At 36.4% G+C, this 14,337-nt stretch overlaps 5 protein-coding genes across 6 annotated transcripts; 2 read left to right on the top strand and 3 right to left on the bottom strand.

Annotated features, from left to right (window-relative positions):
• Positions 1 to 323: 323 nt before the first annotated feature.
• LOC109048739 (deoxyribonuclease gamma-like) lies at positions 324 to 3,561 on the bottom strand. Its single transcript, XM_019066404.2, has 9 exons — positions 3,416 to 3,561; positions 2,490 to 2,634; positions 2,311 to 2,399; positions 2,109 to 2,195; positions 1,405 to 1,517; positions 1,182 to 1,294; positions 939 to 1,096; positions 754 to 850; positions 324 to 679 (listed from the first exon to the last, which is right to left on the bottom strand). Exons 1-9 carry the CDS (start codon positions 3,418 to 3,420, stop codon positions 539 to 541), a joined length of 948 nt encoding a protein of 315 aa, XP_018921949.1. The 5' UTR covers positions 3,421 to 3,561; the 3' UTR covers positions 324 to 538.
• A 745-nt stretch (positions 3,562 to 4,306) lies between these two features.
• On the top strand, positions 4,307 to 6,895 carry LOC109048751 (protein BTG1-like). The gene is made up of 3 exons (XM_042750806.1): positions 4,307 to 4,456; positions 4,551 to 4,709; positions 4,996 to 6,895. Exons 2-3 carry the CDS (start codon positions 4,574 to 4,576, stop codon positions 5,349 to 5,351), a joined length of 492 nt encoding a protein of 163 aa, XP_042606740.1. The 5' UTR covers positions 4,307 to 4,456; positions 4,551 to 4,573; the 3' UTR covers positions 5,352 to 6,895.
• Positions 6,638 to 9,314, top strand: LOC109048736 (mimecan-like). The gene is made up of 6 exons (XM_019066398.2): positions 6,638 to 6,895; positions 7,223 to 7,307; positions 7,389 to 7,553; positions 8,344 to 8,546; positions 8,625 to 8,717; positions 8,814 to 9,314. Exons 1-6 carry the CDS (start codon positions 6,725 to 6,727, stop codon positions 8,982 to 8,984), a joined length of 888 nt encoding a protein of 295 aa, XP_018921943.1. The 5' UTR covers positions 6,638 to 6,724; the 3' UTR covers positions 8,985 to 9,314.
• Positions 9,315 to 9,316: 2 nt separating this feature from the next.
• On the bottom strand, positions 9,317 to 10,873 carry LOC109048760 (small integral membrane protein 4). Its single transcript, XM_019066434.2, has 2 exons — positions 10,526 to 10,873; positions 9,317 to 10,173 (listed from the first exon to the last, which is right to left on the bottom strand). Exons 1-2 carry the CDS (start codon positions 10,677 to 10,679, stop codon positions 10,085 to 10,087), a joined length of 243 nt encoding a protein of 80 aa, XP_018921979.1. The 5' UTR covers positions 10,680 to 10,873; the 3' UTR covers positions 9,317 to 10,084.
• Positions 10,874 to 11,518: 645 nt separating this feature from the next.
• kctd6b (potassium channel tetramerization domain containing 6b) lies at positions 11,519 to 14,284 on the bottom strand. Of its 2 annotated transcripts, XM_042750803.1 has the most exons (4): positions 14,147 to 14,284; positions 13,921 to 13,971; positions 13,604 to 13,694; positions 11,519 to 12,492 (listed from the first exon to the last, which is right to left on the bottom strand). In XM_042750803.1, exons 3-4 carry the CDS (start codon positions 13,628 to 13,630, stop codon positions 11,806 to 11,808), a joined length of 714 nt encoding a protein of 237 aa, XP_042606737.1. In that variant the 5' UTR covers positions 13,631 to 13,694; positions 13,921 to 13,971; positions 14,147 to 14,284; the 3' UTR covers positions 11,519 to 11,805. The 2 variants fall into 2 exon arrangements, with proteins under 2 accessions (XP_042606737.1, XP_042606738.1); XM_042750804.1 differs by lacking the exon at positions 13,921 to 13,971 and having other exon boundaries at positions 14,147 to 14,265.
• Positions 14,285 to 14,337: the final 53 nt, after the last annotated feature.

Below are 14,337 nucleotides of genomic sequence, written 5' to 3'. Positions count from 1 at the left end.
TTGTCATTGTTTTGCCTCGAGGGTAAAGCTCAACTTCAGTCTTATCAGACCATAACATTCAACACTACACATCCCTGATTACACACATCACTTTCAGCAATCTAAAAACCTACACATCTTGGAGTACACTTGGCTGAGTAATTTTAAAATGTAGTTCTGAAGATATTTCAGCAATGAAAACCAACCAAATTACACTATAAATTCCACTGTATATTCTTCTCTTTATCCCACACTTACTCTCACAAATACAAGATATAACACAAAATAAAACATTAAACAAAACTTTCAACACAAAAAATATTACAAAAAATATTTTCTCAAAGTGATCTACAGAAACACGTTTTACTTATTAATACAAAAGTAAAATCATCAAATGATCAACTTTATAGAAGCTATTAAATGCAATGTTCCCCAGTGCATTCTGTAGATGCGGCTGTGGATCTGTATGAGCTCAAGTACATAACAGCTGTGTAACAGCAAAGTACAATCTTCACTTCATCTAGATGAAATGAATAGTCTGCTTCTGGTCCATTTGTGTTCATATGATCATCTGCAGTAGGATGCTCAGGATAAACGCTGTAGGCAGAAGACACGAGGCTTTGCTGTTTCCTGCGAAGAACCCTGACTTCTGAGTTTTGAGTACCACCTCGATGGGATAGTGATCGCTCACTTCTAGAGCCTATAACAGACAACCTGAAGTTGAAATGACATGAAAATGTGCAAAATAAAAACTAGATGCCGATTTTGGTTTACCTCTGCCTCTGTAAGTTTGAGTTCCTTGGGAAAAATATACGGCCGTGCTGATAACGGTTCGATTGTTCTGAGAAATGGCTCTCCGTGCACAACAATTCTGAGGATTAACATAAAAGGTTGGTCATATGCAAATCATAAACGGCATTATTTTGTTATGCTGATTTGAGTTTTTTTAATTAGCTTACCGGTCATATGCACAGTCAGTCGACTCTTTCACTGTAGTGTCCACATTATCCTGAATCAGCCAGATGAAAGACGGGTCAGAGAAGAGCCTGATGTTCTTACGGTTCTTTTTAGCCACATAACCACAAGCTGCATTGAAGTCCCCAAGGAACATCACATTCTGCAAAGATGGTAAAAAAAGCTAAGTTCATTATTTGATCTCAAAATATTATGCTCTTTATAAAATAAGAAATCCATCATCATACCTCAATTTTCCAACGTGCTCTAATGTCCACAAAGACATCATAGAGTTCGTCAATCTCTTTGGTGGCATTTGAAGGAGTGGTGTGCTGCGGGATCAAGACAAACTCCTTGGCCACTGTTAACAGAGACATCATGAGATCACATGTCCAAAATCATCAAGCTTCAGCTTATAATGATTTGTCTTGGAACCAATTCAGCACTGAACTTTTCCTTGTTTATTTTTACCTGTTTTAGGGGCTTGGAAATGTACCACAAAGGGTTCTCTGGAGAAAGCATCTACATCCCCTTTTTGTGTATCTGGATACTGATACTGGTTTCTCAGCTTCACTTCGCTTTTCCTGTGTGAGGGAAAAAAAAAAAAATGAGGGAACTGGTCTTGCAAGACCTAAAATTACCAAAACCAATTATAGTGATCAAGATTATATCAGTATTAATCAAAGTAATGCAAGACATACATCACATCTCATAAAGCAATGTTCAATTTTATGAATACCATGCCTTTACTAGGCATACACTAATAATGATAAGCCAATAATTATTTTTCACATTATGGTTGATAACTGATAAATGGCTGATATTAACATTCAACACCATTTTGTCTAAATAAATAAAAAATAAAACACTAAGAACTAAAATCAATCATTTTAAGTGCAATATGTAAATTTAGGCATCACAACTTTATAATATGCACTATAAAATAGATATTCATTTTGTAATTTGCTAAAGAATATATGTAGACATGTTATTAAATTCCTAGTGTTTTAAAGAACTTTAAGTGGGCATTCAAATGTGAGCAAAAGAAATGCAAAAATAAGACAAATGAGCGTCACAATTAAATATCCAATATCAACAGGTAAATTAAAACTCACATATCAGAGTTATAATATATACATCCCTGCATACATCCTAAAGCAGTGCTGAAGACATACCTATAAACAAAAACGTATTGCTCCTGATAGGTTAGTGTTCTCCCGAGACGTTCACTTGCCACATAGTCATAATCATTATCATTAAATCTGGAAAAAAATAAAATAAAATAACAGCATTTATGCACTGTATTTGTTTATCTCTTAAATCTGACTGGTTACAATGATTTCAGATTTGTTTTTTTAATATTTGCATATTGTCTACTTGTTGAGTATAGTAAGCAGGCGCGGGATGACTTTATTTTTCTGATCTCTGACCTCCTGGAGCAAACATATGTCACAGCGAGATACAATCTGCAAAAAAGAACAAAACAGAACATTTTGAGACATGTTTTTATACACTATAAAAATAAATAAAAAGCATTGTAATATTAATCCTCTTACCCGTGATATAGAATTCATGATTTTGTCATTGGCTGATTTTGAATCACCAAAACTCCTAACATTAAAGGCACAAATTTTGAAGCCATAGCAGCTTAGTGGGCCAAAAAGAATAGAGAGAGTGAGGAGGAACTGTCTGCCGGTCATCCTGCATGTGAAGAGCCAGAAAAACACCTCTGGAGTTAAAACGCCATGATTCAATGGTAAAGAACAGGCTTCAAATGTTAACAATAGAGAATAAAGACAATAGAGAATAAAGACAAATTAGTTTATTTGACAGTTATATGATTTAAAGGAAGTGAAATCATATAACAGTCAAATAAACTAATTTGACTGTACACAATTATTGTGAAAATGTGATACTGAAACTGATGAACAAGACTAAAACATCATGTGATTGCGGTTTGTGGCATGAAAGTTCTCGTTTTTAGAACTTCTTGAGGATATTTCTGTGAATTATTAACTAATTTCCCCATTCCTATCCTCAGGAGGTAATTTATCTAAACTGTAACAAGTAAAAACAAAACACACACAAGAACAAGAACAATTCTGAAGACCCCAAACCCTTTAAATTTACCATTGAAAGCCTGATTAACAAACCTAATCATGTTCTGATCAGAGTTGACACCTAATGATAGACTGTGTCAGGGATCAGGATGAGTCTGCTTTAAGGTTAGTGATCTATTGTGAAGTTGTAGTGTATGCTGTTATTGGCAGTAACCCAGACTGCGGGTAACATGTTGAAACAGTCTGTGGTGGGGCAAGACAACAGCCTGCGACAGGTTTGTTTTCACACATTTTTTCTAAAGAATGTGTCTATATAAAACAACCTAGTAGCTACAACGTGGAACTCAGCACTGAGAACAGACTCACAAACTGTAGCAGAACTGCACACAAAGCTTAATATACTGAAAAAGAGACCTCCTTACCTCATTTGAAATGTGTCGGGTTTCACTTCAGCAGTACCGCTCTCTTCTCTTTCTTTCTTTTCCGCAGTGAAGAGTTTCCACTGGAGTTATGATACTCAGAAAGCTCGAGGACACACCTTCTGCTTGGCTATTTGTGGATAAGGGGAGGAGCGATCCTTATAATGGATGGAGTGCGGGGCTTTCCACACCCTGCAATAGAATTATAATACAGAATGCAGAATTAACGGAATTATGTCGTGCATAATCATTTTACTCTTTACTCATCTTTCAGGTTTTTCTAGTTTAGGGTACTGCTTTTACTCAGCCCAACATGACAACATCATTGTTGCTCAAGTATGGTTGCATAAGTGTCTGCAACAAAGCAAAATAGTTTGAAATTATTAAGTTCAAAGGTCTTTCAAATTCCAATCAAGGCTACTGATTAATCAAAAAGACATAAATAAATAAATAAATAAATATTGTTTATTCCATACGAAATATAGTTTTGCATGTGTCACACCTTGCGAATTTGTTGAATTAACATTTTGTCTAATTTAATCATGCGTTCTATAACCAATAAATGTGCTACAAGTTCCATTTAACACATCATAATAAGCATACAACATAAAAAATATCACCAAAAAAAATCACCAAACACAAAAAAAAAAAAAACAACAACAAAAAAAATTTATACATTAAAAAAAGAAAAAAACGTTCTGCACTTTAAAAGTCGGGTTATTTGACCTTAAATAAGCCTAGTTAAAGTAACAAAAAAAAAAAAAATCTGTGTCCAACATTATAATTATAATCTAAAACGCATGTAAACTGATTGCCTGCACACGTGACTGCTGATTTGTCACGCGATGGCGCTAGAGAAGCGCGCTGCTTCTTCTCTATGACGTAACTGTTTCCGAAGTTCTGCTGTATTCATCTGCTGTATTTTCATGTTCTGCAAAGAGTTAATGTAGCTCAAATTCTGTTTGCAGCGGGTCTTGCAATTTTTGTCGGTTTGTTATTAAAGTAAGTTTTTAGCCTTTTGTGTCCTTGAAAAGCAAATTACAGGTACGTTGTGTACGTTATATATAAATTATAATATAATAAATGATTGCCTTCACTTGTGGAATTTCATGTAATTTCGCTTTATCTGTTTTTTAAGCATATGTCTTTTTGGTGAAGAACATGGCCTCTGGTAACATGATGCAAACAGAGGTGTCAGTCGCTGCTTCTTTCATCAGCGGTTTACTGAGCAGCAGCGACTCTCTGACTGCAGATCAGCTGCAGATCTTCACTCACACACTCACTGATGCTCTGCTGGGTGAGATAAGATGATGCTCTTCTTTACTAATTGAGTAGCTGTTCATTCCTCATAAAACGACACCCATGTTTTGATTAATTTCAACTGATCGTTTTCTCCCAGAAAAGCGGATTATATTTATTTAACACCTTGATATCATCATTATTAGCCTACAATCATAGGCCTATATTTTTAAATTTTTTAAATACTATTTTTTGAGCATTGATGAGATTCTTTCATTTTTGTATGATAAAAAAAACACTTGAAAATTCAGTATTCAAGCTATTGTGTGTGTTTTTCTCCTCAGAGCACTATCAGCACCACTGGTTTCCTCAAGCTCCCTGCAGAGGCTCTGGCTACAGATGTTTACGGATCAACCATAAAATGGACCCGCTTATAGGAAAAGCAGCCTCTGCTGTTGGATTTACACAAGAGCAGCTTTTCTCATCGCTTCCAGTAGAGCTGACACTGTGGGTGGACCCTTACGAGGTGTCCTATCGGATCGGTGAGGATGGATCCACTTGTGTTCTCTACAAGTCCTCTCCGCTACGGCCTAAAAGTGCCACCTCAGCAGATACATCAGCCCACAGGAAGGAGAAACTAAAAACCAGACGATCGAATCGATCAAAAAGGTTCGACGTAATGGAAAGGTCTCTGTCATGAAAGATTTTGAAACCCTCTCTCTGTGTAAATTTTGCACTTGTTTAAAACATTAAAGAAGAAACTGAATGTGGAACATAAATGTTGCATCTTACGTACGTTCACAAGCACAAAGATCATGATGATTTCATATTTGTTCATGGATGATGTGTAATCTTTTTATCAAAACTGTATTGATGCTTTCTAATGAAAACACTCACTTTCATGTATGAATCATGTGAATGCACTAATTTTCCTCCCAAGTATGACAAATGGAAAAATAGGTTAATATGGAAAAAAACGTGCAGAATAATATCCAGACTTTCCACAAAGATGCTTTGCCTACAGTAATAATTTTGCCCATCATTTTCTTAATCTGCATTGTTAAACTGTCTAGTCTGTCTTGGCTCTTTCTTTCTCTTCTCCTTTAATTTCATCCTGTGTCCCATCAGGTTAGGTAACGGCACCCAGAGGGAGGTCGAGGAAGTGCCTTTTAGAAGTCTTGGCATGCATTTGTTTGAACACCTGCTTAATTCTGTTCCCAGGTTAACAAATGGCTCAGATCCAATATGATGTAATAACGGGTATACGGTGCCCAAAAACCTGCAGAACTCTGTTAAAGCAACCATAAAGATTGCCCAAATCTGAAAGATTCACTTTGGCTTAATGAAAAACAGGGGGACAGACGTTTTTCTCCCTCTTCTCTCAATTCATCCCCTGATACCTCCCAAACAAACCCAGCTGCATTTCTAACAATAAAGCTTTTCAGCATCACATAGTGATGGATTTTAAGTTAGCAAGTTTTAAAAGTTCACCATATTCAAACATGCTATCCAAGATTCCTGAACTAATAATGATTTCCTGTTGAATTCTGTCCTTTATTTCCATAGCCAGCACTGTTCATTCCCCCCCAGTACTTTCCCTCAGTTTTTCCGAATCACAGTGTTTCCTGAAAATGTCTCATGGCTTACTTGCGTTGTCAGGTTACTGATGTGCATGTAAACAGGGAAAACTGGTTATTTTAATAAGCTGATATTTGTGAGTTATCATCTTACTGGTGTGCATAAAAAGATGGAATATTGTCAGATTCTGCTTATTCACAAGAAGACAGCAAAATATATCAATTTCAGTGTTGTTTTTATCCACTTTACTCCACAATTTCAAAACATATTGACAAAACAATTGCATAAAGTGGATCACAGCAATTTATTTGATGCAAGCGATCTGTTAAGACAGCACAGAGGGGGTTAAGGGCCAGTCTCATGAAGTGTTTTTTAACTGTTCACAGGCAGTCACGACAGAGACACTCTTTAAAGGTCTCATTTTACTCTGAGGCTGTGACACACTGCACTGCTCCTCTCTCTTCTTCACTCAGCACAACAGCCGTTTCTCCTCACATGATGATGGAGCTGAGGATTTTACTGTTTTTCGTGACCGTGCCCTGGATATTTTGTGAACCGACAAGAACCAGTAAAGTGGTGCCTAAACACAAAGGGATATTAAAAATAGTAGATGATGAAGAATTAATCTCAGAGAGTAGAACTGTCATGGAAGCCAGGGAACCAAAGGTATGGCAATTTAATGCTGATAATGCTCATTTGTATACATCGTGATATTAAAATGGAATTTTGCTGAACATATTAATGTTTTTGATGGCTAAAACGAATATATGTATTTGTATAATCAGAATGCCAGATATCATAAATCTGTTCCAAGAAAAGTATGCAATGGAAAACCTGTTAAATCCATAATTGGATTATATCCAGTGAAAAACAGCACCATCGGGAAGTTATCAGGGCTTATCTGAGCTCATTGAAAGGCATAATAGCATGTTGAACTTGTTGATTTTGAGAGGAAACTAAATAATATAGTTTTCTTTTCATCTGCTTTACTAGAAAAAAGTAATTCTTAGCGCAGACTATGAGAGTCCCGTTGACACAGCTGGTGAAGGTCCGGGAGCAGACCGAAAAGATGACAAGGGTAATTGTTTATTACTTCAATTTTGCAATCATTTGATTCAAAATTATATTTAAGCCTATTTATTTCGATTTCATTTTTCAGAACTTCCCACATGCCTGATGTGTGTGTGTCTAACTGGATCGGTGTACTGTGAGGAGGTTTCTCCTGACATGACAGCAGTTCCACCACTGCCAAAGGAAACGGCTTACCTCTATGCACGCTTCAACAAAATCGCTAAAATTACCAACAGAGACTTTGCCGATATTGGTGAGGAAAAAAGCTTTTTAGGTTTGGCCACAATGTGTAATGACTGGAACTGGATCAGTGTAAGCAAAGCAACTGAGGGAAATTTTCCTTGCGAATTTTAATGGCTTTAAAACAGAACTGAGAAAGTGCGTTTAGGTCCCTTAGAGTCACTGGTATAGAAGGGGAGACAACCCTAGAAGGCTTTGTGCATTTAAAAGGATAGTTCACCCAAAAATGAAAAATCATATTATTTACTCAACCTCATGTCATTCTGAACCCCTGTGACTTTCTTTTTGTGGACATTTGGACCCATTGATCTTTATTGTAAATTAACGGTCTACACAGGCATCTATGATTCCATGAGAGATCTTTAACATCCATTGAATCTTTCCAGTACACAAATGGTTTTTGATATTGGAAAAATAGTTTCTTTCTTTAGACAAGACCCCATTGACTTCCACTGTACATTCTTAAAAATAAAGGTTCTTTACTGGCATCTATGATTCCATGAAGAAACTTTATCATGCATGCAAAAAAATGGTCCTATTAAGAACTATTTACTGAATGTGTTCTTCTGTGGCATTGCTGAGAAAACCCCCTTTTTGGGCATTTATTTTTTATGAGTGCCCATAAAAATAAATAAATAAATAAATAAGCCATATTTTCTATGTTTCACAGAAGAAACAAAGTCAGACAGGTTTGGAATGACATGAGAGTGAGTAAATGATGAGGAAATTAATAAAAAACATATTTAGTTGCAGCCCAGTGCCGTCCAAATCTGTAAATACATCCATATTGTATTGTTTTACAGCCACACTGAGAAGAATTGACCTGACTGGCAATCTGATCTCTGAAATAGAAGATGGAGCCTTTTCAAAACTCAGCCAGCTTGAGGAACTCACATTAGCTGAGAACAAACTGGTCAAACTGCCAATGCTGCCGGCTAAACTCGTGTCTCTCAATGTCAACCACAATCTACTTAAAACAAAGGGATTAAAAGCAAACATTTTTAAGGTAAAAATTAATAAAAGAAAGATTCTGAAGTAATACATTGTTATGTTACTCATAAGTGGCTTCCGTCTTTTGCATTAGAAACTCACCAAGCTATCATACCTGTACCTTGGAGACAACGGGCTGGAGGCTGTCCCGCTGCTGCCGGAAACCCTCCGAGTGGTTCATCTGCATGTATGGTCATCACTATTGTGATGTATATAGCCTATATATTGATTGTAGTATCTAGTGTGTCCCTATATGTATAAATTATTTTAAAATCATTTTCAGAACAACAACATAACGTCACTGACGGATAACACATTCTGCAAAGGGAATAACACGCACTACATCAGATACAACATGCAGGAGGTTCGGCTGGATGGAAACCCGATAACGTTGGCCCAGCATCCCAACAGCTTCATCTGTCTGAGAGCTCTACCAATTGGACACTACAAGTGATCCGCTGAGAAGAAGAAAATGTTCCTAAAGCCATTGTACAACTGGCAACCACTGTTAAGATGTTAGACAGCACACAGATTTAACAGCTTAATAAAGAATTTTGACTTTTGAGTGCATTGAGCATTTAAGATCATTTACATCATTTGTTAGAAGCATATACAGGCAATAACAACTTTTTCCAGACTTTTTTTTTGTACAGTGTAATCATTTTGTTAATGTTTTTGCAAGTAAAAATTGTAGTAATGTCTGTGAACTTAAAATTGGACAAAGATATTCAGTGGTTACTGTTACTGATATCAAATGCTTGTAAATAAATTCCCTTTGGACTGACATATTTGCTGGACTTTATCTTCATAAACTTAAATCGCACAAAATATGCACTACAATAGACCATCTTTTTTCCTGTTTCCACTAAAGCTGGGTAAAAAAATAAGTAAAGAATAAATATAGTCTCATAATTATGTATTAGCATACACTGATAAAGTCTATCATAAAAATGACTTAGGAACTATCAGTTTCTCATTATTGTAAGTAATATATATAAAAAGTCGTATAACAATATACTGTCATGATCATAAGATAAGAAAATTTTATTTTTTTCTCATTTTAATGATATAAACTCATGGTAAACATTTTGCATTATGATAATGAGCAGTAATTACAATAAATGTATAAATGTTCTCATAAATAAGTAACTTTCTCAATATAATGAGATGCTAAGTCATAATTGTGAGAAAGTTTCTCATTATTATGACTTACAGAATCCTATTTTTTACCTTTTACAAGCTTCCAAAGTGTATTATTTAGAATCACAGCACAGACAGATCTTTCTGTGTCTGTGTAAATAGCCATCTTTATATTTTAAACAATACAAAAAATGCCATCTTCCTAACAGAAGCAAACATTGGCAGCCTTCTGCACCTCATGTGTCATCATAATCATGCAGTCCATGTCAAAGCTGCTCTACACTTTATGTATAATAATACACCCATTTTTGAATGATAAAAAACAATTGTGTTAGTGTGCAAAAGTCTCAAAACTGTTTTTGTTTCAGCCTCTTTATCATGAAGATAATTTATTTCCAGTGTGTTCTGATGATCTCATTTGGCTTCAGAGTCTGTGAGCACAAAGCCCTCCTCAATCTTGTGCTGGTATTCCCTCTCCGATTGTTTTCTTCTGTAGACATCATCTGTGAAGCCAGAAAATAATAGAATTACTTGTCCATACAAAAATAACCAGTACATAATTAAAAATGAATTCTTAACAGGCTATGTAGGACTACATAAATATATTAACATTTCTCAATTCATCTTCACATAATCTAAGCATGATGTAAATTAAGCACCGTTGTAGCCTACCTAATTAAGATTAATGACACATCATTAAAAGTATTTTAGTTTTAAAGTTTTCAGTAAGTAAATCATTATTCTCGTTGGATGAAGGACAGCTCTGCGCAAAGAGGACGCAGAGTGATGCACATAAAGGCTTCAAAGAGAGAGGCGTGCATGTGTACATGAGATTTAACATGGCAGCGTACTTACAAAACGTTTCTTTTCCTATTCTCACGTTAATCATGATCCACTCCATGACGCCCCCGATACAGAAGAACAAGGGCAAAAATCTGTACGTCCCAAAACGTCTTTTTCCAGGTACAAGACTTAATATATATTTTAGGTTCTGACTTTTTCTAAACATTTTTTCTTTCAAAACACAGTCAACGGCAAGGCACTTCTAAAGCACAGTACAATCATATGCACTTATGAAAATGAGTTTTAATCGCTAGAATACACCATCCGAACAGTTGTCCTTCCACGCTGATCTTTGCACTGTCTTCAAGCACGTTACCGCTGCAAAACAAAAACATGGCGGCGTGAACGTCACGGATAGTGTGTTCTAATAGGTCCGCTGGCAGGACTCTACCAAGTCTCTTACATACAGGGACTGTTCATCATTACTGGGTTCTCACTCACTGCTACAAAGCTAAAAAAAAAAAAACAACTAAAGATATAAATCTATATTCTTTTATATACAAAACATAAAATATATAAACACATGTTTATAATCACACTAAGGTAAAGTTCACCCAAAAACCACAATTTTGTCATCATAATGTTGGTAACCAAAAGTTGACAGTAGGCATAGACTTCCATGATATGGCAGCTGTTTGGTTACCAACTTTCTTCAAAATGTTGTATTGTGTTGTTGTGTTCAACAGAAGATAGAAACTCAAACAACTTTGGAGAAACCTGAGGGTGACACGATGTCAGAATTTTCATTTTTGAGCGAAGTATCGCTTTAGGATTTAAAACATTTACCTTTGAAATGTGCCTCTCTGTTATTTAGCAGTGGATCATTTGCAGTGGATAATAAGACAACTGACTCATATTGATGCTTTTTTTTGTTTGTTTTTAAATGAAACCGATGAACAAATGAAATTTATTTCCATTTACAGCATGTGGACATTTAATACTTTAAGAATGTGTTTGAAATACAGTGCACAATGTTTGAAAGAATTCCAAAGATTTCTGATCTGATGGAATGAAAGAATACCTGAAACATTTTTTTTTTTTTAAATGATTGTGGGCAAGGTGTTCATAGATTACTGAACTATGCTTGAGTATTATCTGAATATGTATTGCAAATGCATTTGTATCATATTATTTTAACGCTTTTGCGAAATATCCTGCATTACATGATGTGATCCTTTACATTTCATTCCCTTTTTCTTCAGCTTGGTCTCAACTGACAATGGAATTTCTACAGATTGAACATTGCATTGGAAACTGCAGCAACCACACTTGGTAGCACATTCATAGATTGGTCAATCTTCTACTTTATATGCTAGCCGGCAGAAAGTCCAGTGGTGCTCCACTGTGTTCTCGTTGGCACGCTCGCTCATGTGGTGCACCCGTGTGTTCCGGATCGTGAATCCCTGTTTGGTGATGTAGTCCATGAGGTGGACCCTTAGAGACACCTCTTGATGGTGGTCACATGGTCCAAAGGTGAAGGACACCTGACAGTCTCTGGTGTCCATCATGTGCTTGTTCCACTTAGTGAAGCTGTTGGATATTCCCTCCAGCAGCGAGTGGACCTTGGTGGTTATGGTTAGTTGCGTGATAATAACCGCTACTGGGTTGGAGTACTTAGACAGCTTGCGGGTACTGGACAACTCCACCACCTGCTCAAAGGTGTCCAGCGGGTACAGAGGCTTTGGGTCACTGAGGCATTGGATTAAAGGCTCGATCTGATAGAAGTCAGCTTCTTTACGCAGAAGGTCCATCTCCATGAAGTCAACAGGAAGTGTGAGCTCAGAAGTGCGCAGGAAGTTTAATATGTAGCGGAAAAGCGTCCCGTCCCGGTCGATGAAGTAGTTTCCCTGAGCGTCCCGTGTGGTGGGGAAGTCGCCGCGGAACATGGCGCCCAGCATGGAGTCTGGGTAACGCTGAAGAGTGGAGATAGAGGTCGTGTAGAGGTGACCCCCAACATTTAAGGTGACTGGGTGAGTCAACTACAAGAGAGGGACAAAAGCAGAGAATCATTAAAGCAGTTCATCACATTTAATAGGAAATGGAACTGGAATAGAAAAGGAAGGTTTGTTAAGGGTGTCGGCTCGACATTTTGCTTTAAAGTTGAAATAAGTCCCTTAAAGCTTATAATTTGAAGGTTACACAGACCTTGCAGTCAGTCAGACATAAAGACAGACAGACAAACAGCCCATCTATCTATGGAAATATTAACACATTTGAATGTCAGTTATGAGAAAACCTTTGATCCGATCAGTTATAAAGTGTAACAAGCCAGGTCAGAACAGGCTGAAGGGCTCTGCCGATGATGCTGGATGAAGTTTAAGAATTACAGTTAGAAGTTTTCACTGACAATCTAGAGCACCTTTGGGATTTTTATTTAACTGCAAACGCCCGTTCACACCAAGAAAAATAGCCATAACTATGAAGTTTTAATAATCGTTCTAACTGTATGACAGATAGGGAAATCCACAGTACATCTATAATGTTAACAACACAGAGTAACAATCATTGGAATTTATTTTTTCAAAAAATATAATCTAAAAAAGATCAAATAATTGACAGTGAGAATCCAGATCAGAATCCACCGACATTAAAGAGCTCAAGCATTTAAAGCAGCAGACAATATAATCTTTATAATTATCATTCTTGGTTAAATGGACTATTAAACAAAAAAAAAAAAAAAAAAAAAAAAAAAAACATTATTATTATTATTTCAACCCATTTATTATTATTATTATTTTTTTTTTTTTGCTATTCAAGATAATTAATGGTATTCTGGGATATTAAGTGTTCTTCGACCTTGAAGCCCATAAAATTAAAGTTAGTTTATTAAATATATAAATACATTAAGGACATATTTTATAGGTGCCATTTAAAACGCATCTATTTTTTTTTTTCAGGAAAGGTTTTATCAAGCCAAATTTATCTTCATTATTTTGTTCTAGTTAAAAACACACTTTTCCAGTTATATAAATGTCTCAATTTCAATGACATTTAATTCCACTTCAAATTACATTTATGCACAGCACACAACTGTGGCGAATAATCACTTGATAACAATAACTTGTGTTAAATATTTTTCCACATACATACCCTATTCCCCCAGTCCCCATTATCCATTTGATAAGGATAGGTAGACCGGTCTGATCCACAGAAGAAGCTCGGGTATTATACTGGAGCAGACCTGCAAAAAGACACTTATTAGCCCTACATTACGGCACATTCATATGTATAGACCTCACTTGAGAATCTCATTTTTTTTAACACATCTGAGAAGATCATGAAGAACACAATGAGATAAACACAGGATGCGTTACTGTGTGAAGAAGCTCAATGAATTGGATGCTCAATAGCATGCTAGCTGTTTCGGTTAGGCATGTTAACAGGTTTTCTGAAACGTAAATACTTACAGTTTCCCTCGAAAGAAGTTAAGAACGTCCAGCGACTGTGCCTGGTGGCATCTAACGTTAAAAACATGAAAACGTTGTGATAAAATAAAGCGGTTTTTGAGTAACCTTTGCTAACCAGGCATTATAATACAGCTAGCTCCCTGCTAGCTCCTAATGTAACAGCGACAGGTGAATAAAATAAACGTTTTCCTGGCAGTTATACTGTATGGGATAACCCTATCCTTACCTGTCTCCAGTCCTGAGGGGTTTAATCGTCTGTTTTGATTGCGGCTGTACAGGACACTGAGTGTTAGCTGCTCAGAGACGAGAACACAGCAGCCGCACTGTCACGTGACCCACACTAGCGTACACTGACGGCAGTGACAGGATCGCAACACATCTGTGCAAAAGAACAGCTCTGCGCTGAAGAGCCTTGTG

Source organism: Cyprinus carpio, chromosome B23 (genome assembly GCF_018340385.1).
Source record: "Cyprinus carpio isolate SPL01 chromosome B23, ASM1834038v1, whole genome shotgun sequence".
In the NCBI taxonomy this organism is placed as follows: Eukaryota; Metazoa; Chordata; class Actinopteri; order Cypriniformes; family Cyprinidae; genus Cyprinus; species Cyprinus carpio.
This window is presented reverse-complemented; position numbering and strand designations above follow the sequence as displayed.

Bases quoted from the DNA above. Each gene is read 5' to 3' on its own strand.
- LOC109048736 (XM_019066398.2), top strand. From the start codon at position 6,725: ATGATGATGGAGCTGAGGATTTTACTGTTTTTCGTGACCGTGCCCTGG. The intron at 6,896-7,222 runs GTATGGCAATTT...CTGCTTTACTAG, and splicing joins TGGAAGCCAGGGAACCAAAG to AAAAAAGTAATTCTTAGCGC. The intron at 7,308-7,388 runs GTAATTGTTTAT...TTCATTTTTCAG, and splicing joins AGACCGAAAAGATGACAAGG to AACTTCCCACATGCCTGATG.
- LOC109048739 (XM_019066404.2), bottom strand. The intron at 2,400-2,489 runs GTAAGAGGATTA...TCTTTTTTGCAG, and splicing joins TCATGAATTCTATATCACGG to ATTGTATCTCGCTGTGACAT. The intron at 851-938 runs GTAAGCTAATTA...GTTAATCCTCAG, and splicing joins ACTGACTGTGCATATGACCG to AATTGTTGTGCACGGAGAGC.
- kctd6b (XM_042750803.1), bottom strand. From the start codon at position 13,630: ATGGATAATGGGGACTGGGGGAATAGG. The intron at 12,493-13,603 runs GTATGTATGTGG...CCTCTCTTGTAG, and splicing joins ATGGGGACTGGGGGAATAGG to TTGACTCACCCAGTCACCTT.
- LOC109048751 (XM_042750806.1), top strand. From the start codon at position 4,574: ATGGCCTCTGGTAACATGATGCAAACAGAGGTGTCAGTCGCTGCTTCT. The intron at 4,710-4,995 runs GTGAGATAAGAT...TTTTCTCCTCAG, and splicing joins ACTCACTGATGCTCTGCTGG to AGCACTATCAGCACCACTGG.
- LOC109048760 (XM_019066434.2), bottom strand. From the start codon at position 10,679: ATGTTTAGAAAAAGTCAGAACCTAAAATATATATTAAGTCTTGTACCT. The intron at 10,174-10,525 runs GTAAGTACGCTG...CTGGCTTCACAG, and splicing joins AATAGGAAAAGAAACGTTTT to ATGATGTCTACAGAAGAAAA.